Source organism: Phalacrocorax carbo, chromosome 1 (genome assembly GCF_963921805.1).
Source record: "Phalacrocorax carbo chromosome 1, bPhaCar2.1, whole genome shotgun sequence".
Taxonomy (NCBI): domain Eukaryota; kingdom Metazoa; phylum Chordata; class Aves; order Suliformes; family Phalacrocoracidae; genus Phalacrocorax; species Phalacrocorax carbo.
The window spans coordinates 157,501,783-157,525,921 of NC_087513.1; the positions used below are offsets into that span (position 1 = coordinate 157,501,783).

The 24,139-nt window shown below is 38.9% G+C and overlaps 1 protein-coding gene across 2 annotated transcripts in view; it reads right to left on the reverse strand.

The window, feature by feature from the left end:
• TPP2 (tripeptidyl peptidase 2) overlaps positions 1 to 24,139 on the reverse strand; it is a 59,002-nt gene that overhangs the window by 29,095 nt on the left and 5,768 nt on the right. For both annotated transcript variants that reach the window (XM_064440618.1, XM_064440619.1), the window contains exons 2-17: positions 23,103 to 23,231; positions 21,870 to 21,965; positions 21,344 to 21,448; positions 20,582 to 20,706; positions 17,273 to 17,436; positions 15,048 to 15,202; positions 13,954 to 14,030; positions 13,331 to 13,458; positions 11,347 to 11,446; positions 9,031 to 9,179; positions 8,799 to 8,914; positions 7,043 to 7,211; positions 4,932 to 5,089; positions 3,529 to 3,605; positions 1,557 to 1,663; positions 585 to 739 (exon numbers count right to left, since the gene is read on the reverse strand). In XM_064440618.1, the coding sequence (XP_064296688.1) occupies positions 585 to 739; positions 1,557 to 1,663; positions 3,529 to 3,605; positions 4,932 to 5,089; positions 7,043 to 7,211; positions 8,799 to 8,914; positions 9,031 to 9,179; positions 11,347 to 11,446; positions 13,331 to 13,458; positions 13,954 to 14,030; positions 15,048 to 15,202; positions 17,273 to 17,436; positions 20,582 to 20,706; positions 21,344 to 21,448; positions 21,870 to 21,965; positions 23,103 to 23,231 (2,010 nt within the window). The remainder of the gene's footprint in view (positions 1 to 584; positions 740 to 1,556; positions 1,664 to 3,528; positions 3,606 to 4,931; positions 5,090 to 7,042; positions 7,212 to 8,798; positions 8,915 to 9,030; positions 9,180 to 11,346; positions 11,447 to 13,330; positions 13,459 to 13,953; positions 14,031 to 15,047; positions 15,203 to 17,272; positions 17,437 to 20,581; positions 20,707 to 21,343; positions 21,449 to 21,869; positions 21,966 to 23,102; positions 23,232 to 24,139) is intronic.

Consider the following 24,139-nt stretch of genomic DNA (forward strand, 5'->3'; position numbering starts at 1 on the left):
CATAGAAATCATAATTACTCTTAGGCTTTAGAGCTATACAACTAAATTAAGCAAGGCAGGGTACAGACTTGAGAAGTAGACTCTCTCATCCACACCTCTGAACCGTTAGCTCACTCCTTGGTTCTGTTCTGGACTCTTGAGCTAGCATTATTCAAGCTAAGCCTGCTGTATCTAAGCAGTATGAATGTAAGCCAGTCAGTTCTATCACCTGGCTTCAACATCACGGAGATGTCCCAGATTACCACATTAAGCACTAAAGGCAAAATATGCTGAATTACATCTATCTGAGAAGTCACAGCCCCTATTTGAAGGGGAAACAAACTGACTTGTAAAAACAAGTACCAACAAACCAGAGAGATTAACACATATTATAAGGGCATTACCAAATAATTAAGAAACACTAGCAAGCTATTAGAGATCTTTTCAAAACTGAAACGCAGATGCATTCACTACTGTAACAAATGTATGATTTCCTGGGTTTGGAGTTTTTCTTTGGAAAAAAAAAAATCCAGAATCAGTTATGTTATAATGCACTGATATATTACTTTTTCTCTCTTCCCCCACACCATCCTACGGTAACTTACTAAGACAGGAAATGCTTCAGTCACTGATCCTTTTTCTGGTAAGGATGAAAATTTGTAGAACTCATGACTTCTATACGCTTTTTGTTTCACTAGCTGAACAGCATGAAGCACAAACTTGGCAGTCACATCAGCTGAACACGAACATACTGTCACTTCTACATTAAAGAAAAGATTAAGTTTAGTTTCAAGAGCCAAGAATTTTAGAAGGAAAGCAGAGATTCACCAGAAAAACACTAGTTTCACAAGTAATTTGTAATTTAATAAGTTACGCAGTACCCCAAGTGGCTCCATATGTGAATAATGCTTATATATCAGTTATATACAAAGACCCTTTCAGATTAAGGAAAACTAGTTAAGTTTAAAGATCAGTTAAGAGAAACATGACTAAACTAAATGATGAAAATAAATTTGATAGCACAGATGTATAACCTGTACAGGACAGATTGCTGCTGAATTCTAAATTAAGAGTCTTACTACTAACTTCAGTCTAAATAAAAGATTCTTGAATGCATTATTATTTAGTAATCTCACAGAGAAAGATTAGAAAAAAAACCCAAACACAAACCTTCTTTTCCTCCTTGCAGAATTATGAGCTACATGCCCATTATGAAAATCACATTTTCTTCAGTTAGGACATCTTTCAATACTACATCCATACACCTTAAAAACTAGGCAAACCTCAGACAGAAATAAGTTTCCGTAAACATGGGGTATTCCCCAGTTATGGGCAATCACTTCAGATTGTATTTGCTGGTTTCTAGAAGACTGAAAATCAGGATTCTACTACACCAGAAACCATGGAGATAACTCAAAATCGCTCTTCTAACAGCTTAAAATCAAATAAATATTTTACGTATTCATGGGTCAAATCCTTCAGTTTCTTATTCAGGCAGAACTCACAATTACTTCAAAACAACTTTGTCAAGTCTGACATGCAATTTTTCATTTAATTAACATAGTCATTTTCCTTACCAGCCCACGTAGCTCCCTGTGGAACATCGATGAAGTGCCTTCGGATTTGACCAGGTTTAAAATGAACATCTGTATATGTCAGGTCATAGCTTGATGATTCGTCTACTCTGTAGATCAAAAAGAAGGCACAAACAGTAATCAAACAAGCTGTGAAGCTTTTTTCTTTAAAGTACTTTTAAATGCAAAAATACTCACAAAAAAAGTGTATCATGAGGATATTTAGTCCTCAGTACCAATTATTTTAAACCGTACTAGTACAGAATCTGACAGCACAATGTATCTACAAGATTTACATCAGCTCCACCACGTTATTTAGGCACCCTCCCTGTCTCACTGAAGTTACTGTGCTTAAAGTTAAGTATCAAAGAATCCTAGTTTTCAGTGGATCTGTTTTTCCTAACTGAATAACTTTCCACTAAAGTGAGCTACCATGTCCCCAAGTGCCACATCTACATGTTTTTGAACACCTCCAGGGATGGTGACTCAACCACCTCTCTGGGCAGCCTCTTCCAATGCCTGACCATTCTTACAGTAAAAAAATTTTCCTAATATCCACTCTAAACCTCCCCTCGAGGTAGCTTGAGGCCGTTTCCTCTTGTCCTATTGCTTTTTACTTGGGATAAGTGAGTGACACCCACCTCACTACAACCTCCTGACTGGTAGCTGCAGAGAGCAATAAGGTCTCCCCTCAGCCTCCTCTTCTCCAGGCTGAACAACCCCAGCTCCATCAGCCGCTCCTTATAAGACCTGCTCTCCAGACCGTTCCCCAGCTTCATTGCCCTTCTCTGAACATGCTCCAGCACCTCAATGTCCCTCTTGTACTGAGGGGCCCAAAACTGAACACAGTGTTTGAGATGTGGCCTCACCAGCACCGAGTACAGGGGTATGATCACCTACCTCCCTGCTCCTGCTGGCCACGCTGTTCCTGACACAAGCCAGGATGCCATTGGCCTTCTTGGCCACTTGAGGACATATTCAGCCAGCTGTCAACCAGCACCCCCAGGCCCTCTCCGCTGGGCATCTCTCCAGCCACTCTTCCTCAAGCATGTAGCATTGCATGGGGTTGTTGTGACCCAAGTGCAGGACCTGGCACTTGGCCTTGTTGAACCTCTCACAACTGACCTCAGCCTATTGATTCAGCCTGTCCAGGTCCCCCTGCAGAGCCTTCCTACCCTCAAGCAGATTGACACTCCTGCCCAATCTGGTGTCATCTGCCACCTGACTGAGGGTGCACTCAATCTCCTCATCCATGTCATTTATAAAGATATTAAACATACCCCCCTTTACTCTTTTCTCACAATGCTGCTATGTGTTAATAAACTTGATGATCTTAGAGGTCTTTTCCAACCTTAATGATTCTATGATTTTGTAAGTAATATTTCTATGAATTATGTAGAGAAGTTATGCTTTGGTTTTTTTTTTCCTCAAGGCAGATTGTCCACTGAATAGGTTAATAAGATACTCTCCTTCCTTATCAACATCACTGAAGTCATATGTTTAAACCAATGATGGGCACAATACTAACTCTCTAAGTTCGCTATATTAAAGTCATGACGGAAACTTATCCCAACTTTCACCTGCCAAATAACGTCCCCTGCCTTTACGTACTCTAGTCCATCAGTTAGAAATGAAAAAAACAAGCTCCACCTGGCCTACACCTATGATTGTGTTGTCTGACACTTTGGTCAACAAGCCAGAAGTCATCTGTATTCTTATGTACCAGGAAGCTGCTGCCACTGTGGCTTAGGCCAGCAGAACACACTGCCTTCTGGCTGCCAGGACCAGAACTACAGAAAAAGCCACTGCTGTGTAAGTCTGCTGCAAGAATCTTTTCAGATGTCCGCTCATTTATCAATGTTAGTAGTAAGTTCAATAACTCCCAAAAAAAGAAGGTGGTGAAATAAATGACAATAAGTGGGTAGAGAAAACCAACCTAAATTAAAAAATGCAGATAAAGCCTGGGTTTACTGACCTTGTCGGTATAACAACAGTTATTGGAACTCTGAACAGAGGGCCTGCATTAGGCATTGCTATATCATATCCACACACCTAACAAAATAAAATACAGCCACTTAAAACCTTCAGTCAAAATGAAGTTATAGAAGACAACATTCAACTTAAAGTAGTTGCAGAATATTTTGAATCTCTGTAGTTATCACTGAGAAAAAAAAAAAGATCTTTCTAGGGTGACAGTGGTCAAATGAATAGTAAAACCGCAACATTCGCCAAGAAAAAAATACTAGTTTTCACACTCATTTCAGTTTTTTCCCAGAAGTCTTCAAGCTTTCAACCTACGTTTGATAGTCCCTATACCAAAAGCTCAACCTAGTTTCAACTCAGAATTTGTCCCAAACAGCCTTATTATTTTATTTCTGCTTTTCTGTTGTTGTCTTAAACAGATTTTAACCCTTCTTTTCCAGGACTATGTCTGAGAAAATGCAGTTTGATTTACCATGCTTTTCATGGTCAAGCTTTAAATACCATCTCTGAAAATTTGTTCCACCATCACTTCGCTAAAATGTTCTCAGTGGTACCATAGAACACTTGAAGCTTCAAGCATCCTAAGCAAGTCACTTCTAAAAAGAAAGTTGATATCATCTTCATTATGATCAACTACAATGCAATGGAAACATTTCAATGTTAATATAAGGCTTGGGATGAGGATGAAAATGGCTGAAAAATATTTTTTGTCAGTGTGTTTCTTTTGCAGGAGTGAAAGAGGATGGTTGCGAGAGAAAATGAGAAAATTAATGGCTTTCGTATTAGATTTGTCCAAATTTGAACACAGCCACTCAAAGTCAGCAAAATGCTTCTGCCGTACACAGCCTTTACCAGATATTTTTCTCCTTCATCTTCCATAATGGGATGGGGTTAAAGTGAGGAAACAAGAAAATAGGCTGCATCACTGTACCCAAACAAGTCCTAAGGTAGAACAAAATCTTGAGTCTGTATAAGACTGCATGGCAACACCACAAAAACTAGGCCAGTCCTCAAGCCAGCACAGAAAGAGAGAAATATTTACCATAAAACCACAAATCTCTATCCTCAATAATAATACAGAACCGAGCCAGAGGGCCAAAGATGAAAATATACCCAGAGAAAAAACCTTAATGAATGGTTATTTATTAGGTTTATATTTTTATATGCTTTTATTTTTTAGGCACAGCCATAGTTATGCTATACAAAGTCCCATGGCATAACTATTGCTGAATCCTGGATTCAGCCTGTACACTGAAATGGAGTGTGGCAGTACTTTCTGGTCTGTACAGCACATAGCTTTCATTTCCTTAAAAATTACTTCTATAAAAAGTGGATAGAGACCACATGAAAAGGTAAGGGCACACAATCTTACTTAGAACACCAATACTTCGATACCTCTGTATAATGTAGTCCTTCTCTGAGGCCACGTGGATCCACACGAATATTTATGTGTCGACATTGGTTCATAAGTTCTAAATGACTAGGACACTGGACCCATGGTGCATTTGAAGTTAAAGCTAAATGAAGCTGGAGAGATATTCTTTCAGTGTTTTCTGTCAAGAAACAAATTTAAAAAACAGTTCAATAACATAAATATGTGCTCATATCCTTCGATAGCACAGCATTTTCCATTAAAATGTACACATCAATAAAATGTAATAGGAATTAATTCCTTAGGGCCCCTGGATGTCAGATTCTCCAAAAAGGACAGTGTTCTAGATTATTTCTTTTAACTTGAGAAAAACAGAACAGAAGCAGCATACAGTAAAATAAAGGTTGTACACAGCTTCAAAATTTCCCCCCGTGAGACAGTCAAACCTGACCGAGTCTTAGACAGGCTAGTAAGCAACACTTTAGTTACCCACAACATAGTCTGGAAGCAGGTATAAACTTTCTTGTATAGACACAAAGTCTTGCCTAATGCAGAGAAATACAATAAAAAGCATTTGTACGAATTCTGAAGGTTATGCTAATTACCAAATTACATTATAGAGGAATCCACGTGAGAGGTATAGTCTATTAAAAAATTACTACGGTAATCTAATCTGACTTTGCAAACAGTCAATTTAGCCAATTTCACAAATTAGCTTCCATGTCAAAAAAGATATGGGTTAAAGCACAGCTTCTGGAAAAGCATCTGACCCTAGTTGAAATGCTTTAGTGATTAAACACTAGCTTTCTCCTGCTCTGAAGTTAAATGACACTTTGAAAAAAAGACTCCCACGCTTCCTAGTGCTAATTAACCTTAGCTTTATTTTCAGACATTTCATTACATCTTTGTTAACTAGAGAAATGAGCACTCTATTATCAGACATAATTCCTTCACAGGTGCATGAGAAGCAATAAAAGCTCAAAGACAGCTTCAGACAGACTGAGCAAATCAGCCTCCCTCAGCCTTTTACTACAGTTTCTCAAATTCAGTCTTGTTGAAAACACCAGACACGGCACAGAAATAACAATTGGACAGGTACTAGGGGAACAACGTTATGCTACAAGACAGTCATCCATTACAAACGTTTATGTTTTCAGATTGGTTCCTTCCTGCAGAAGAACCTATTGTACAATTTTATTTCTGTGTGTCATATGGCAAATTTAAAAAGCACTGACTGCAGCATAACCTGCCAAACAACTAAGTTACTCTGAGTCAGTAACCTGTCCTAATTCATACCCTTTCTCCCCCTAAATAAACTCACCCCTTTGTCACATGCCAATCTTCTTGGGGATCACTGGTTTTAGGAAAGCAATTAATCTCAGTAACAAGCTCTCACATGGATCATTTCTTGAATAGAGTGTAATTCAGTCTCTCGGTGAGTTCCAATTTTTATTTAACAAAATAAAGCAGGCAATACGGATTATGGAGAAAAGATGTCAAACCTTATTTTGACTTGCACAAATTACTTTTACCCTGTTAGTAATTAAAACCTGAATCAATTCCTGTATTGCCTTTAGATGTAGCCATGTTTATCCATTATTAGATACTGAATGTAAGCCTAGTTTGTTAAGCTAAGATTTTTCTCAGGTTATGGAAAGTTAGATAAAGTACAAATCTAGAAATTACAGTCTTTAAATAGCTGAGAAACTGATTTCTGGGTAAGTTCTTTCCTCTTTAGAACAGTAATCATTCTTTGTCAGGAGTTATCTACAACAAAAACCCAAAAGTTCTACAGTTTCCTGAAACATTAGGGATATTCGATTGGTTTTCTGTATTCTTCCCTGGCCTCACAACTTCACTTTAAATTTCTTCAGAACAGAGAGACATCTCTTTTTTCAGTGAGAAGAAGCATGAAGTAACAGACTCCCCCAAAACATGAAAGTGCTGCAGTTATATATCTGAGGTTAGAATGGAAAAGTTGTTTAGCTGCATGCCTTCATTTACCATCAAATTTAGAGTTGCACTTACTCCTTTTACCGTACAGATTCCTATCACTCCTCATTATGACACCTTTTTTGTTTCAAGATTACACTTAATTTCCTCCCCGCCCTGGCATACAAAAGCTCTTTCCTACCTGTATTTTCAGGAAAGACAGGTTCTATGCCAACCCCATGATCAGAAGGTGCAGCTATCTGGGCAGGATCTCTGAGGTAGATTCCACGGTTGCTGCCGACAGTAACCGTAAAGCCTATGTTACTTACGAATGATGAATTCTGAATGAGGTAGTCATAGGCTTTATCAACCTGTTAGAAAGAACACATTCAAATTAACAAATTTCAACTTAGTAGTAATTTATGCCTATTATCTTCAATATGAAGTGTTCAGCAAACACAGCAACAAACAGCGAAGTAACTCACGTGCTACCTGAGGCACACTGATTGCACCTTACACAATATTCAGCATAGAAAATGAGGCAACATTTTCAGTCTGCAACAGCCACACAGAGCACAGAAAGTCAATTTAAAAAAAGACAATCTCCTTTGCTATAAACCCATCAAAACACGCATAACGTAAGTTTTCAGAGGTTACTTCAAAGACAAAGAGGACTTCAAAGGGCCCAGACCTACTAAACTAATTTAGGAGTGTGTCTCCCATGAGGAGCCACTCTAGCTAAGCATTTAAACCTTTTATGCAATACAAGACGTTGAACAGTTCAAAAGAGACAAGCAATATGGGATGCCCATAGAAGTTTTATATATTCAAAGGAAATAGGAGAATCAGGTCATGAAATCCAGCCCTGGATTTACGTAAATGAGCTGTCACAGTAAAGTCAGATGACAGGTTGACCTTTTTGTTTTGAAAAGACATCCTCCTATCTCACTTTCTATTCTACTGACTCCAATAATCTTACATTCTCTTCTCCATAGTGAGCTACTTCCACCAGTGGAGATTGGGACACTCTCCTTTGACACAAGTAGACATTCAACAGCCTTGGTCTCCCAGATCAGTTTTAACCACGTTTTAACATGTTTTATTCACAGACTACTAAATCATAAGATATTACTGGTGCGTTTCATTTTTCTGTGGCAATGTTTTTTAACTGATATGGCTACACCATTGTTGCCTTCTCCATCAGTGTTACAGATGCACTTAGCAGACATTACCTACTAGGTTCTAGCCTCCCCAGAACATGAGTTTAGGGCTAAGTGTTTAATATCTAGCATCTTTAAGCATGAGAGCAAAATCTCAGTACCTCTATTTCACTAGGATGGGAGTGACTAGGCAAAAACCAGCAGCAGCTCTTTAAGAACCTAAGCTTCTGCATAGGGAGACTGTCATTCACTTCATCATACAAGTGATCACATCACAGATTTCCAAGCTACTTAGAAGTCCACAGGATACAAGGAACATTCAGTCTTTTCAGCGCGGGCCCAGAGCAAAGTCATCACACAACTGCAGCTGTACTGCTTTGTGAACCAGCGTGGGTATCTCTGTATATTCACTGCCCAGAACTTACAGTTCCAGCTTTTGTCTGCACAGAACAAGTTCAGCTTGCTCTGACAATAGCATAAAAACATTTTTTGACATTAGGGCAGTTTTGGTATCCAAATCCACATGTGGGTGACAAAAACCCACTTCCCACTTTTACGTCCACATACCTTTTTGATCAGTCTAAGAATGTGTCAACACAATCATTCTACAGTAACTGCATGCTGAAACTGAGAGAACCGTCTCATTCCTCCTCCCCTCCCACTACATTCCCTTCTTCTCCCTCAGTCAGAATCAAGTAGCAAACTTGTGTAAGCACATCTAGAAAGCTACTCTTTTTTGTGCGTTAGTTTTCCACTGGCAGTCATTTATATTATGTTAGGTTTTTTGCTAGCAAGTACCTGAATAATACCATGTCCTTGTGCAAATACTTCTATGTTTTCAGCTTTCACTGCAGTATTTTCTAAAGCTCTTCTGACAGAATGAACAGTGTAATGAATATCATTAGCTTTGAGTCCTGAAATTAAAAATAAGGGTATTATTGAATACAACAAAAAAATTGAAAGATACAGCATTTTTTTTTTAAGAAGAAGAAAAAGTATCTAATCTCTTTTAGACTACGTAGCACATTACCTGACAATACTAATGCAATGCCTCCACATGCATTGGGAGAAGACATGGATGTACCATTCATGAGTTGTGTTCCTCGCAGAGTCCAGTTTGGAACAGAAGCAATAGCACCTCCTGGGGCACTGATACTTACTCCAAGGGCTCCATCAGTGCTAGTGTTAAAACAGAATGGTTGAGAAACAAATATTATTTTCTGCACACTTTGTCTTGAAGGTATCTATGCACTTAAAAAAATAATCTTAGGGAACATTCACAAGTAAATAACTTCACTAAATCCATTAATCCACTAAACTCAAGAAAAAGCATGCCACTAAGCAGCAATTTAAAATGTCACACTAATCATCAGCTACAGCTGTTTTACAGTGAAAGTTTAGAAAACTTTCACTCCTTCAACACTCTTCACCAGTCTTCAGTTTAGTCAGCAGAATACCTTCTAGGATTTGAATTAGCAAATGCATGCAACCAAACCTATTGAACACTTCAATACATAAATTAGTATTCTACATAACCTGTTTAACAGTTGTTATTTTTAAAGAAAAATTGTCAAAGGAGAGGAAAACTAGAAAAGGTCCAAAATCCAGATCTTTAATTTTGCATGTTGCCACTTCACTACCAGGTCAAATTCTCAATTACAACAGAAAACCAGAGACTAGGAGAGCAAGGGGAGAAGACAAAAAAAAAAAAAACGTCAGAGGTGGGTCAGGATCTCAGGATCAGATGGGCCCCAGCTACCTTTCTTTCTTGCCTGAGCATATTTAAGAACGGAGCAAGTACCTGTGGCACAGTTAAAGCAGCATCTATTTTTCAAGTGTTTGAGCCACATATACTCCATCTTCCTTGCTCAGAATAGACAAAAATTGCACCACTCTGATAAGGACAGTGCTGTGCCTGAGCTATTAAGTTCTGCAGAGAGGCATGGTATTTTACGGGATTTATATCCCGCACTAACAGCTTCCTATGTCAAATCTGCCTCAAATCAGAGCACTCTCAGTATGATACTGTAACGTATTGTTTGTGGACATATTTTATGACAGCCCTATATAAACAACAGGTTCTGTCTCATGAAGCTTCTGGCCAAGCAGAGCGCAGCTTATCTGCCTGAAAGCCTCTGCTGGACAGACTGATCCCCTACCCCAAGACTGCTCTAGCAAAGCTTCAGGAACTCTCCAGTTACCTGTGTGTTGCACCTTACACAAGGGGAATCCTCCTTTGGCCAGACTTGGCCTTTCAACTGACATATGCTCATTCTGACTGTTTTACAATGCAAAGCGACAAAGCACACAAAAAGTAGTTTTTGTATATGTGGGGGGTGGGTGGGGTGGGTGTGTATATGTATATCAATATTAATTACACGTCTTTCTGCCTTTCTCAGCTGAAGGGAGAGACCACATTTGTCTTCTCCCTACATGAAATATGACAATTCTACATAAGGTCTTGGAACAATATACTTGCCTGTAAACACACAAACACCAAGACAGCTAACTTTAAAGACCAATTTTAATAGGGAAGCATTTGCTATGTAACCAGCAAATAAACCAAGGACCAACCTCAAGCTATGTTTTTTATTTTTTCCTTCACCCACTACTATTGTAGGCTAAACTATAAAAGACAGTATACAGTAACTCCACGGCTTGCAAGAACAATTCCAAACTCTAAACACAGGCAAGGACTCAGGAAGAGACGCTATTCTTTTCTTCTTCTTTTGGCTACCAGATTACTATCAAATGCTTCCCCAGGCAGGAAATAAAATGAAATTTTCATTGCCCCAAAATTTTATTTTATAGATATTTGAGATAGTTTTATATAATGTAAGGTAGAAAAGAATTTTTTTCTGCCTACTCACACCTCTACTGGACTGAAGTAAAACCCCTGAGTAAGTCATGCCATCACAGCAATGTCACTGAAGCCAGAAGTAACACCACTGCCATAACAGTATTTCTTTTAATCTTCAGAATCTTAACAGTTAACTTCACCACATTAACTTAATGAAATAATTACTATGGAAAAAAGAATCTGAAAAGATAAATTTCAGGAAAAACCCAAGCTTCCTAAGAATTTCTATCATTTCTGAAGAGGTCTGTGCTCATCAAACACACTGTCCTGAAACATACAGGTTGTGCCGAGGCAGTTTAGTGGTCTTCCCCCTCCCCCAGAAGTCCTAGAGCCCAACATACAAGGGCCTTCCAAGACCAGCAGGCTACCTACGCCCTTCCAAGAGAAAGAAATACTTCAATTCTGGTATTAATGATCAGTTTTTAGATATTTAATTACATGATCTGAATCCCAAAGTAATGATTTTGTTCTTTCAGTATAACCTACCTAGGCCCTCTGGATGACCAAGTATATTGATTTGCTGGCAGTTTCTCTCTTAAAGAGTATTCAGCAACCATCATGTCAGGTGACACATAGGCACCAACACCTGTAAAAAATATTGAAGCATTTAGTTGTACAATGAATTTTTATTAGAAGCAAAAATAAAATATTACTGTTTAAAATTCATTATGAGAAGAATTTTTGCTTGGCATTTAAAAATGGAAACACATTTTCCATCCCATTAAATCCAGACATTTTTATAAAGCATGTGTAAAGCAGCATGCTACACCATAACAATGCTGATGGTCATACTGTACAATATTAACACACTATGTAAACATCAAAGTTTCATTTTGATTCAACGGGAATAGAATGTCTTCACCGTCTACATTTCTTTCACAACAGATCACTTTTACATGTCTTCACTCTCTTCTGCACACCTTTGTCTGTGTTTACACTGTTACAAACTACATCAACCATACCTCAAAGCAATCTATGTGAATGGGTTCATGTTCACCTGGCTCACAGCTACACCACCTGGAGCAGACGGCCACATCCACACAGCTCAAAGGCAGTGATAAGACAGTCAATACTTTCCTCTGTATAGGTTCAAAGTGCCCAGAGCATGTAAATGACTACATCAAAGCCTGCTGAAGTTGTATTTTTATAACACGACATCTAGGATGGACATTGCAGCCATGCCATGTACCTATTCTAAAGTGTACACTCTATTTTATTTATGGCACAAGCATTATTAGGATGGCAGAAAACTACCATACCAAGCCAACAAATTTGGCAAGGTCCATGTCCATACTGTCTCTGTGAACCAGGCCAACCTGCCGACTGTATTTTGCTTTACCCTCAAAAAAATCCAACACCCCCCCAGTCTGGTTCACCCCAGAAGAAGGACAGGAGGCAAGCCACTTTGTGTGCAAATTCAATGATCATCCAGTCTCTAGTGATATAACAAGCTGAACTGAGAGAGTAGATGCACTGTAAGAACTAAGCCAATGCAGACCTGGAAAGAGCTTGTTAGTTCCAGTTCCAACCTCAAGTCTCAGTAGTGGAGTAATTGCAGGTTAACTTTTAGAAAGTCATCAGCATTAATTCTACTAGCTGTCCTGAAACAGTGTCTCTCCAACTTTCAAGTCTACGTGCTAGTCTCCTTGCATGAGAATTCTGAGATTTAACAAGCATCCTGCGTAATGCAGTAATGTGGCATCAGGGGATTTATAGAAAAACTAAGACTAGGGAAGTTACCCATGAATGCTAGACATTTTGCTAAGTCTTATACCTCAATCTTTCACTGAAATATCAAAAACATATGCTAGCCCATCAGAGAGAAACCCAATTCTTATGCCAGTAATAGACTTGCACAGAAGTGGTACAGCAGCTGAAAGAATTATTCCCCTAAAAGGACTTGTCTAGGTCACGTCATGGGATTATTTTACATCCAAATTAAAAAGCTTTGTTTCACTACAGATAGGAATTAGAGTATCTGATGAAGACAGATGATCTAAAATTGTGGTTCTGACAGTTTAGAATGCATTACAGGACTTTCCAGAAGATTAATTAGAATCCCACTTGCTTATATTTTTACAAGTTGCATTTACCAGCAGCTGAAAGTCTGAGTGAAGTGGTGTGCTCAGATGGTTACAGTTAAAAAAAACAAACCTTGAAATCTTCAAATAGGTTAAACCACAAAGAGTCCTCTTGCAAATTTTATACAAAGCCACATCAAATCAAGAGCATCTACCGCCTACCTTTGCTTTCAACATAAGGTCTTGAATTGTAAGACAATAATCTATTTTTTTTATACCTAAGCATACAGCAAGTGCCTCCCTCAGAATTAACCTTATAGCCTAGTAGTCTGATTTTTTTCAGATTTAGTTCAGCAATGAACCGCTGATCTCATGTGTAACAAAAGTACAAAGCTTGAAAAGACAGAAGCCAAATGCTGTCAAAAGTTCTTTCAGAACAGATTATTTACCTATTACACTAGATGTAGTTCCACCAGGACATCCTACTGTAGAAAGGCAAGGGCCATTATTTCCTGCACTTGAAACATAGATTACGTTGTGTTTCCACACTGCTTCATTAATTACTTCACAAATTCTCCTGATGTAAGAGAAAAAAAAGTCATATAATCAACAATATTGCTTTCTTCCCACAGGACAAAACTCCCATATTTAGTAGAATCTCTGTGACCAGTCACAGAACAAGGAATATTATGCAGCCTGCTTCCCACACCTAAGAGAGGCTGTTCCAGTACAGAAGCTGACCACAAAAAGCATCTTCTGGTTTTCAAAAGGAGTAACATTTATGCAGAAATGTTAGGTCTCCAAAAAACCCCACAGATCATGCAGTGTTCCAGCTACAAAACCTCTTTATTATTCTAAAATAATCTTTGCATTGTAAATCAATAGCACTTTTGATAGGCTTACGTAACTTTCAAAGATAGTTAAAAATGTAAATGGCAATGGTTTAATGTATATGAGTCATTTGAGCCTAGACAATTAATTCTTAGTGACAGTGCATTTTCACAAAGCTCAACAGATGTAATTCCACTTCCACAATACTGAAATACTTTATATTAAACACAGTAGTACTCACCCAGAATTTGGCCAATGTGTTGCCTCTCCATAGCTATAGTTGACAAGATCACATTTGTATTTTATTGCTTCTATCATCTGATAAAGTAAAAATAAAAGCCAAAAACACATACCAGTCAAAGAATAAGTCACTTCAGGAATGGCAAAATACATCTGCTTAAACTGATCTGCTGATCTAAGAAAAAGGGATAAATTTCTTTTGACTCTACAAAAGAAAATAATTTACTTCAATCAGTTAAGTGGTATTTTCCCAGTGAACAGAATAAAAAACCCAAACCACTCCCTGAGCAGTCTTACTCTTGCCATGTTCCAAGCTATAAATTAAGACTTTACCCTAAGAGAAAACTGGAGACGTCATTAGTATTGTCTCAAATGTCTGTCCTCAATAATATAAAGTTTTCCTTTCCTGTGCAGTTCGGTTAAATTCCAAAGTCACAAAAACATTCTTGTACACCTTCACGTTGCTATAGCAAGATATTATAAGGGCCCCGAAAATAATTTTCTATTTCCAGTCCCTTTTCTGCATAAAATTTTTCCCCATCAACTCACTATATGGAAAAGCTCTTGGGCCTTTCATCATTGAGAAGGAATGATGCTTTTCCTCACTCTTAAGAAACAAAGATAAAACAAATTCAGCCACGTGGGTAGAGACTAGTCTCTATTCTAGATCTGAGTTCTACAGTTATCTAAGTAACTATAAAAATACACTCACAACACAGAATAAGGAACTTTAAATAAGCGTACAAGTAACTTAGCCCATGTGTCAAGCTAGCCAGACGCTGCAACTCTATCAATCTGAAAAACCCTGTAAGTGCACTATGCAACAGAAGTCTTGTTTCGTATTAAAACATTAGTCTTAAGATAGGTTTTAAAATATATTCTGGTTGGTTTTAGGGTTTTATTTTGGTTGGGTTGTTTGTGTTTGTTTTGGGTTTTTTTTGGGGGGTGGGAGTTTGGTTGGTTTTTTTTCTTTCTGGAAATATTCTAGAACCATAAAAACACAGCCTATAAGCACGTAGAGCAGAAAGTATTCCATAATATTCCACGAATAAGTCACACTGCTGATATTAATCATTAATTCAATAAAATACCCACAGCTCTTATTAGACCAGTGCCAGTTTCCATTGTACTTAATCTTGTATCACCAATCTTGATTGCAAGAATCTGAGCTCCAGGAGCCACACCATTTCGTTCTGGTTCTTCCGGAAAGTATCCAGCTGCAATACTAGCCACGTGTGTTCCATGTGCTCCTGAGCAAATGAAAAGTTGTATCACTGCTTGTTTAGTGAACTTCATTTATACCAATTTAATACACTACAGCTCAATTAATTTTCACTTATTGAGCTTTAAGTATATAAATCCAGTTAGCAGCTGGTCACGAGCGGGGTTCCCCAGGGCTCAGCGTTGAGGCCAGTCTCGTTTAATAACTTTATCAGTGAGCGAGATGAGAGGATCAAGTGCACTCTCTGTCAGTTTGCAGATGACACTGAGTTGAGTGTTTATCTGCTTAAGGGTTGGAAGGCTCTGCGGAGGGACCTGGACAGGCTGAATCAACAGGCTGAGGTCAGTTGTACGAGGTTCAACAAGGCCAAATGCCAGGTCCTGCACTTGGCTCACAACAACCCCATGCAATGCTACAGGCTTGGGAAGAGTGGCTGGAGAGATGCCCAGTGGAGAGGGCCTGGGGGTGCTGGTTGACAGCTGGCTGAATATGTCCTCAGGTGGCCAAGAAGGCCAATGGCATTCTGGCTTCTGTTAGGAATAGTGTGGCCAGCAGGAGCAGGGAGGTAGGTGATCATACCCCTGTACTCGGCACTGGTGAGGCCACACCTTGAGTACTGTGTTCAGTTTTGGGCCCCTCAGTACAAGAGGGACATTGAGGTGCTGGAGCGTGTCCAAAGAAGGACAACGAGGCTGGTGAAGGGTCTAGAGCACAAGTCTCATGAGGAGCGGCTGATGGAGCTGGGGTTGTTCAGCCTGGAGAAGAGGAGGCTGAGGGGAGACCTTATCGCTCTCTACAACTACCTGAAAGACGTTGCAGTGAGGTGGGTGTCACTCACTTATCCCAAGTAAAAAGCAATAGGACAAGAGCAAATGGCCTCAAGCTACCTCGAGGGGAAGTTTAGATTGGATATTAGGAAAATTTTTTACTGTAAGAATGGTCAGGCATTGGAAGAGGCTGCCCAGAGAGGTGGTTGAGTCACCATCCCTGGAGGCATTTAAAAGAGGTGGCACTTGGGGACATGGTTTAGTGGTGAACTTGGCAGTGTTAGGTTGATAGTTGGACTCAATGATCTTAAGAGTCTTTTCCAACCTACATGATTCTGTGATTCTATAAAATGAGCCCACGGTTCAAATCACTTTAATAAATATCATATTATGCTACAAAAAAAAAGCGCCAGTAAATAGCAGCAATCTGCAAAGTAAAACAGCTTTTTGAAGGAAGGAGGCAGCAGGCGGAGAGAAAGGAAGTATTAACTTAATTCCACTAACAGAAGTTACTTAAAAGGCTCAGCAATTCCTACTTAAAGTTATGAAATTTATACCTGAGATGACTCAGATGGTGGGGATTAAGAAAAGAATTAGCAATAAAACTACACAGGATTATAAAAAGGAATCCCTCAAACAAACTACCATTGATTTAGAAAACAGAACTGCTTCTGTAGTTCTACTGAGATGGGATAGTTTCATGAGAAATTAAGAGCATTTTTCAAATTGAATAAATCCATACCACCTTAACCACTCAAGATGCTTCCAAAACAAAACATGATGATATAAAGAATGCACAGATACAGGTTCAGAGTGGTTGGTGCTACAGCTATAGTGACACGTGCCAACACAAGAAAGTTTGGATAAACCAAAATAAAGATTAATACCCCTTTTGCTCATGGATGTCTTATTTAAGATTCTTAAATTATACAAGCACAAAGGACAGCAACTAAAAATCAGTCTAAATCACCCTATATTTAAGAAAAAAAACCAAAAAAGGTACTTTGAAAGAACATTCTCTCTATTTTAGGCTTTAAAATGCAGGAATATCTTAAAGAGTACCTAAGTATACACATTCTATATATACATGTGTATGAACACAAAGTTGACAATATTTCAGACAAAAATGCAGGCAAGTTTGATAATGAGCTGTCATTATAGGTTTAGTTCAGGAAATCTGAATACTGATCTTGATTGCCATAGTAATGAACACTGTATTAAGACAGCTGCCTTGAGCCATCCCAAGTATCAGAATCAGGATGCAATACAAATTGCTCCTTCTCATGATACCTACTCACGAACAAAATTTTCTTAAGATTACTTTCATTTACCTCCACTTGTCACAATGGAAAGAAGGTTTCCATCATCATATATATTCACGGAATAATTCAACATCTCAGATGTTCCAAAAGACCCATATTCCTGAGCCTCTTTGTAGGTTCTCAACACTGTACAGCTAGTTAAGTCACCACTCTCACTTGTATCTACGCAGGCTCTGTTGACAAAACAAAAACAAAACAAGGCAGTTTTCCAGCTTTTGTAAACTTTCAGTTATCTCCCTCCCCACCTCAGCAAAGAGTACCTCAAAGACTTCAAGAAGTCTGGCTCTGTGTTTATGTATTTTCCTTCTTTAACTCAATATTTTTAAAGCTGGTTGCTTACACTTCGATTCAGAAACTACAGAGATCTCCAAATAAAGCGATGTTCAAATGCTAACAAATTCAAATAAATCTGTCTTTGAAAAACAAGCATATGGAAATTCAGGCAATTTCTTCAAGGAAGAAATTTTACTAAAGCTGTCAGTACTGGTACACAAACATTAGAAGTCTTACCCACTCTTTTCCATGTCATACTCTATCAGAAGGGGAAAAGGGTTTTTGCTCAGGAGGTAGCAGGGCTGATTGATAGAGCTTTAAACTAGATTGGAAGGGGGAAAGGGATAATACCAGGCTAGTCAGTGACAAGCAATCGGATGGCATGCCAAAGACCGAGGAGCTGCATGCTAGTGAGATTCTTCAGAGTGCTCCGTGTGGCCATGGGCACAATTAGCTGCACCTGAAGTGTTTCTACACAAATGCGCACAGCATAAGGAACAAGCAAGAGGAGCTGGAAGCCTTGGCCCAGTCCCAGAGATATGACCTCACTGGCATAAGTGAAATCTGATGGGACAAGTCCTGTGACTGCTGTGCCACGATGGTTACAGGCTCTTCAAGAAGGGTAGGCAGGCCAGGGGAGGCACAGGGGTGGTATTGTATGTAGTGGAGGAGCTGGAATGCACGGAGCTTGCAGATGGTGGCAGCACAGTTGAGAGCCTCTGGTAAGGATTAAGGGACAGACAAATAAAGCAGATGATGTTGTGTGAGTCTACTGTAGGCCAGCCACCCAGCCAGGAGGATGACACTGGTGAATTATTCTTTAAGGAACTACAGGTTGCCTCTAAGTTAGCTGTCCTTGTCCTTATGGAGGACTTCAACTTGCCAGACATCAACTGGAAATACCACACAGCTAGTACAAACAGGTCCAGAAGATTCCTACACCATCTGGATGACAACTTCTTGGTACAGGTACTAAGGGAACCGACCAGGAAAGGTGACTTAACAGACAGAGAGGGTCTCATGGGTGAAGTGGCAATTGGTAGCTGCCTTGGCCACAGTGACCATGAAGCTGGCAGTTTTTCTCCTGTTACCATGGATTATAAACTTGACTGCAAAACCTCAACTCTGGACATAAGGAGAGCAGACTTCAGGCTGCTCAGGGAAATGCTTAGTAAGGACCCCTGGGGAAAAGCTTTTCAAGGTGCTGGGGTCCATCAGTGCTGGTTGCTTTTTAAGTACCACCTCCTAAGAACACAGGAACAGGCAATTCCAAAATGTAGGAAGTCAAGCACATGCGGCAGAAGGCTGCTTGGCTGAGCAGGGACATTCTTCCAGAAATAAGGTACAAAAACAAAGTATATGGCCAGTGGAAGAAAGGAGGACTACAGGGATCCTGTTTGCCACTGCAGGGAGGAAATACGTGTGGCCAAAGATCAGTTAAGAGTTGAAGCTGGCCAGTACTGTGAGGGATAATAAAAAGGGCGCTTTAAAATATGTTAAAGGAAAAAGGCAGGCCAGAAATAACATTGACCCATTACTGGATGAGCATGGTTACCTCACAAACAGGGACATAGATGAGGCTAAGATGTTTAATGCTTTCTTCACCTCATTCTTCAACACCAAAGATGGGCTCTGGGACCCCCAGAAACTTGGGCTAGGGAACCTCAGGCCTGTGGAAATGATAAATTTCCAACAAACCCTGAATTTGTGCAGGGCTTCCTGCTCCAGCTGGATCCCTGTAAGTCGATGGGGCCTGATGGGATTCATCCAAGGGTACTTAAAGACCTGGCTGATGTCATAGCGAGACCTCTCTCAGTGATTTTTCAATGCTTTTGGGAATCTGGAGAGGTCCCAGTTGACTGGAAGCTGGCAAACGCTGTCCCAGTCTTCAAGAAGGGCAACAGGAATGACCCCAGTAACTATAGGCCCATCAGTCTCACTTCTGTGCCTGGTAAAATTATGGAGAAGATTATTCTGAGAGTTACTGAAAAACACCTGAAAGACAACACAGTCACTGGTCCGAGCCAGCACGGGTTCACGAGGGGAAAGACCCGCCTAACAAATTTGATTTCCCTCTATGACAAGATTACCCACCTAGTTGACCAAGGAAAGAAGGTTGATGTAATTTTTTTGGATGTCAGTAAAGCTTTCGATACTGTCTCTCATAGTATCCTCCTGGACAAAATGTCCAGCCTAGAGCTGGATAAACACGTAATGCAGTGGGTGAGCAATTGGCTGATGAATTGGGCTCAAAGGGTTATAGTAAATGGGGTTACATTGGGCTGGGGGCCAGTCACTAGTGGGGTTCCACAGGGATCCATCTTGGGGGCCAGTGGTCTTTAATGTCTTCATAAATGACTTGGATGCAGGACTTGAAAGAATAGTAATTAAGTTTGCTGATGACACAAAACTGGGAGGAGGTGCTGACACTCTTGAGGGCAGAGAGGCCCTGCAGAGAGACCTGGACAGACTGGAGAGCTGGGCAGTCACCAACCGTATGAAGTTTAACAAGGGCAAGTGCTGGGTTTTGCACCTGGGGCACGACAACCCTGGATGTACATACAGACTGGGGAACAAGAGGCTGGAGAGCAGCTCTGCAGAGAGGGACCTGGGGGTTTTGGTCAATGGCAAGTTGAACTCTATGATCCTCGTGAGTCCTTCTAACTCAGGACATTCTATGATTCTGTGATAAGAGAAGTGCTATATTACATCCTGAAGTTTGTGTGGAGATTTCCATTGGTTTTGGTTTTTTCTTTTCCACTCCCCATTACTAACGGATACTCAAAGCAATTTTACTCTGCCTCTGAGGAAAATCCCACAAGCTTACACTTTTTATCATGCTGTCTTTAGGAAGTCTTCATTCTTCCCCATCTCTATTAGGGATCAGAACATTGTCATGAAACTCAACACAATACAGCAGGATTATTTTAAAGCAAATAGTATTTAAGACCTCTAAAAAGTGGGTAGATTTATAAGTTACACAATCTTCAATGCAAGCTCTTTAACATGTAGAACAAGACATTTTAGACAAGTTTAGGCATTTACCTCCAGGTCTCACCATCATTCCATACTAGACAGTCATATACTGGGCCAGGATCACTATATTTTTTCTCAAAAGAATTCAACAGTTCCACTTGATTTTGAAGTTCTTCCTTTATTAGCTTATTTACCTAATAAAGCAACAAAAACACAGATTATTTCTAAAATTATTACACGATAGGTAATCCTATATTCCTTTCTGATGCTATATATTTGTTCTGTTACTTCATCAAGAATATAAGACTATCCTAGGAGTTGCAAACATCTAGAAGTTCAGTGGTCTTCAACAGTGCACTATTTATTTTTGGCCCATTATGTGTAACCATTTCCAGTTTCTGTAACTAACATTTAAAGCCCTCTTTTTTTTTTTTTTTTTACAGATTGCTAAACGATACAGAAGTGATCTGAGGCATTTCTGGTACTTCACTGAAATAGTACCTAGTTTACAAAGGAAAGGATATGTTTAGAAGATTCCAACTCTGAACATAGCAAGACCAACAGCCTCAAAAAAGAACATACTAAATTAAAAATAAAACTCACTAAAAATATGCTTCATATTTGACAAGTTTAGAAAGTTAACAACACTAAGCAAATCAAACCACAATTCATATGCAGACTTATTAATCAGGAGATACACAGGAAAGGCTTCTGCCAAAATGATCACAAGTATCTCTCCTTCACTCATCTAATAAAATACTTTAATCCTCTCAACCAGTAACAAATTGTTGCAAACAGCAAGTTTACAACTTTATTTAGACTTGTACAAACCTGGGAGGGAGAGTTATGAGCAGCATCAAATTCTTCTTGTTTCCTACAGGCTTCTGCAAGAGCCAGTCTGTGAACAGGATCCCAGAGCTTTTCTTTGCGTTCTTTCTGTGAAATAAAACCAGGTTCCTCAATATGTTGACAAATGCATACGTCAAAGTATGAAGACTACAAAAATAATTTGAAATTTCTGATTTAAGACACAATGGCTAAAAATTTCAATACAATACTATAAATAAACATCAATTGCTACACAGGAAAAAAAGAAATGATTGTCAGTAATTTCTAGACTTTTTGCCTCAATGGACCACTGTGAGGAGGACTACTGAGTAACCTCCTGTTGTTCTGAAAAATCACAGAAGAAATGGATCATATCAAAACTAAACAAAAAATCAGTGGCAGCACAGCTCTCAAATGCTGGCTAGCAGACTATGTGTGTTAGCAAATCACATCCTCTAGTTTCCTAGAAAAACTTAAGAATCAGAACAGTGAAATATAACTACACAAGAAGCAAAATGTAATTCCTTACCTGAATCCTCTCCTTAAGAGCTTTAGGATAGATATCATAGCCATTTTTTATGCCAATGTGATATTTGCCTGAAGGATTTACCCAGTTCGCTGGAATCTACAGAAAAGTATATTCAGAAATACGTTAACTAATGGTGTTAAAAAAATCAACTCTGTGTAAGAGAGCTCAGCAGAATGGATATGCAAATACCTCCAGTTTAATTCCCTGCCTCCATGACAGTAACTACTGCACTAAGTTTCAACAACATGACATGGCAATTTCAATCCAATTCTAAAGGAATCAGTATCAATTTACTTGACACTGCCATTGAACGTCTTGTATCAGTTGCCTTAATACTCTACTTTTAAAACATACAGCCCCACTACTGACTTTATTGGGCAGAGGTCTGGGGGGAATAATAGCACTAGAAATGCAGAGAAGCACCCTAGCATGAAAGGGTATTATGGTTAGAGGTCATGACAAATATCTGAATGTCTAACTTCATATCTTGCTGCAGTTTAGACACTCAGTATATCAGATCCACTCAGTATTCCTAGTAACAACAGCAAGAGAGCGCAACAGATTCACCCTTACAATCATATTCCGTGCAAAATTCAGAAGAAATCTGATAGCACGAAGAGATCCAAATATTTGATGCCTCCATATCACATCATCAATCTAAACAGCCAATCAAGAACATGACGGCATCAGCCATTCTGCGTAGCCTAGACTTCTAGATTTCATCATATCCGTTTTGAAAACCCTACACCATTTCTCTTCTATTCACAGTGAGAATACAGTGAGCCTACAACTTAGTCCTCACAGATTTTTCAGTCTCCAGAACTATTTATGACAAGATTTGTATAACCTATAAGAGGGATCGTGTTAATGTGGAAAATATTAGCACTTTTAAAGACAGAACCGTGAATGATATTCTTAAAGCATGTTAGCATGTTTTCTTCAGCCAACTTCCAAAACTATATCAGATACTCATTTGAACAAAGAGTAATTAAATTATTATCAAGCCCCCAGCAAAACTCTGTATACCCCTCTATTCAGCTACAGAGACTATTCAATATAAAGGCATATGAAAAGCAAAAGAAAGGACAAGCAATCCTATGAAGATTAGTTTTGGATAAGATCTGGCTAAAAGGAAGTGAGCTCTGCAGAAACCAAAACAGGTGCTAAATTTGTTGTTAAACAAGAAATAAAGGAAAGATCCCCAGTGGTGCCTCTGTATCAGCAAATACTCACCTTTAAAGTTCTTCCAGAAAGACCAGTAATTTCCCCATCTTTAGGTTCTGCAATGGTACACGTTGTTACGTCACCACTGCCTGTTGTATCAATTATATCAATTATCTTGGGTTTCCCATCAGTTGTAATCTGAAAATACACAAGCACAGAAAATTTGAAAATGTAGTTGATTACCCTTTAGCACACAAATCAGTGAATTGCAAATAAAAAGATTAACTTCTTAAGCGCTCAACCTTTAACTCAACGACATAAAACCAACTTGAATTTAGTTAAATTTTCAAGGAACTAAGAGGAATGTGCCCACCCTTTTGCTTTATACAAATTCGCTAGGTCATTTCTAAAAAGGATTTAGAAGAGAAACAAGGCGAAACATTGTATCAATAAAGCACAGACACCTCAATTTAAAACCAGGCCTAAATTTGCAAAGCCATTTGTAAAAACTACTATTTGTGTTAAGTGATTTGCTGCATTGCTTCTATCCTACCATTCTGCCAAAATTTTACAGTAATAAGTGCACGACTAACAAAATGAAAGGTGCTGAAGTACATACACTCGCAAGCTTGAGCTTCTTAACAGAGCTTAAACCTAACAGGAACACAAGCTCTTATTTTTCCTGTTTCAAGGATTCTGCTTCATGTTTTAATCAATCTGAAGTATTAGTAACTATAGCTATATACATCTAATACTGTATAAGGAGTATTTTTACTAGGCTGAGGAGAAAGAGAGCTGACTAGCTAAGAAGAGTTTACGAGCATAAATTTAAAGCCTTCTCAAATTAAATGAAAACTAGCCCTGATGGACTTTACAGTAGTTGCAGATAATAAACAACAACAAAGAAAACCACTAAAGTTCTTTTCACCTAGAGGAACCTTCTACACAATCACCAAGAGTATGATTAAGATTTTTTTTTTAACATCCAGCAAAAATATTCAATGTAATCTTCTTGTAATAAAATGGTTCATCTAATAGTCATTGTATGAGTCTATTCAGCAAATGAACTATAGTCCACAGACAGTAAATTTGCTTGAAGGGCAATA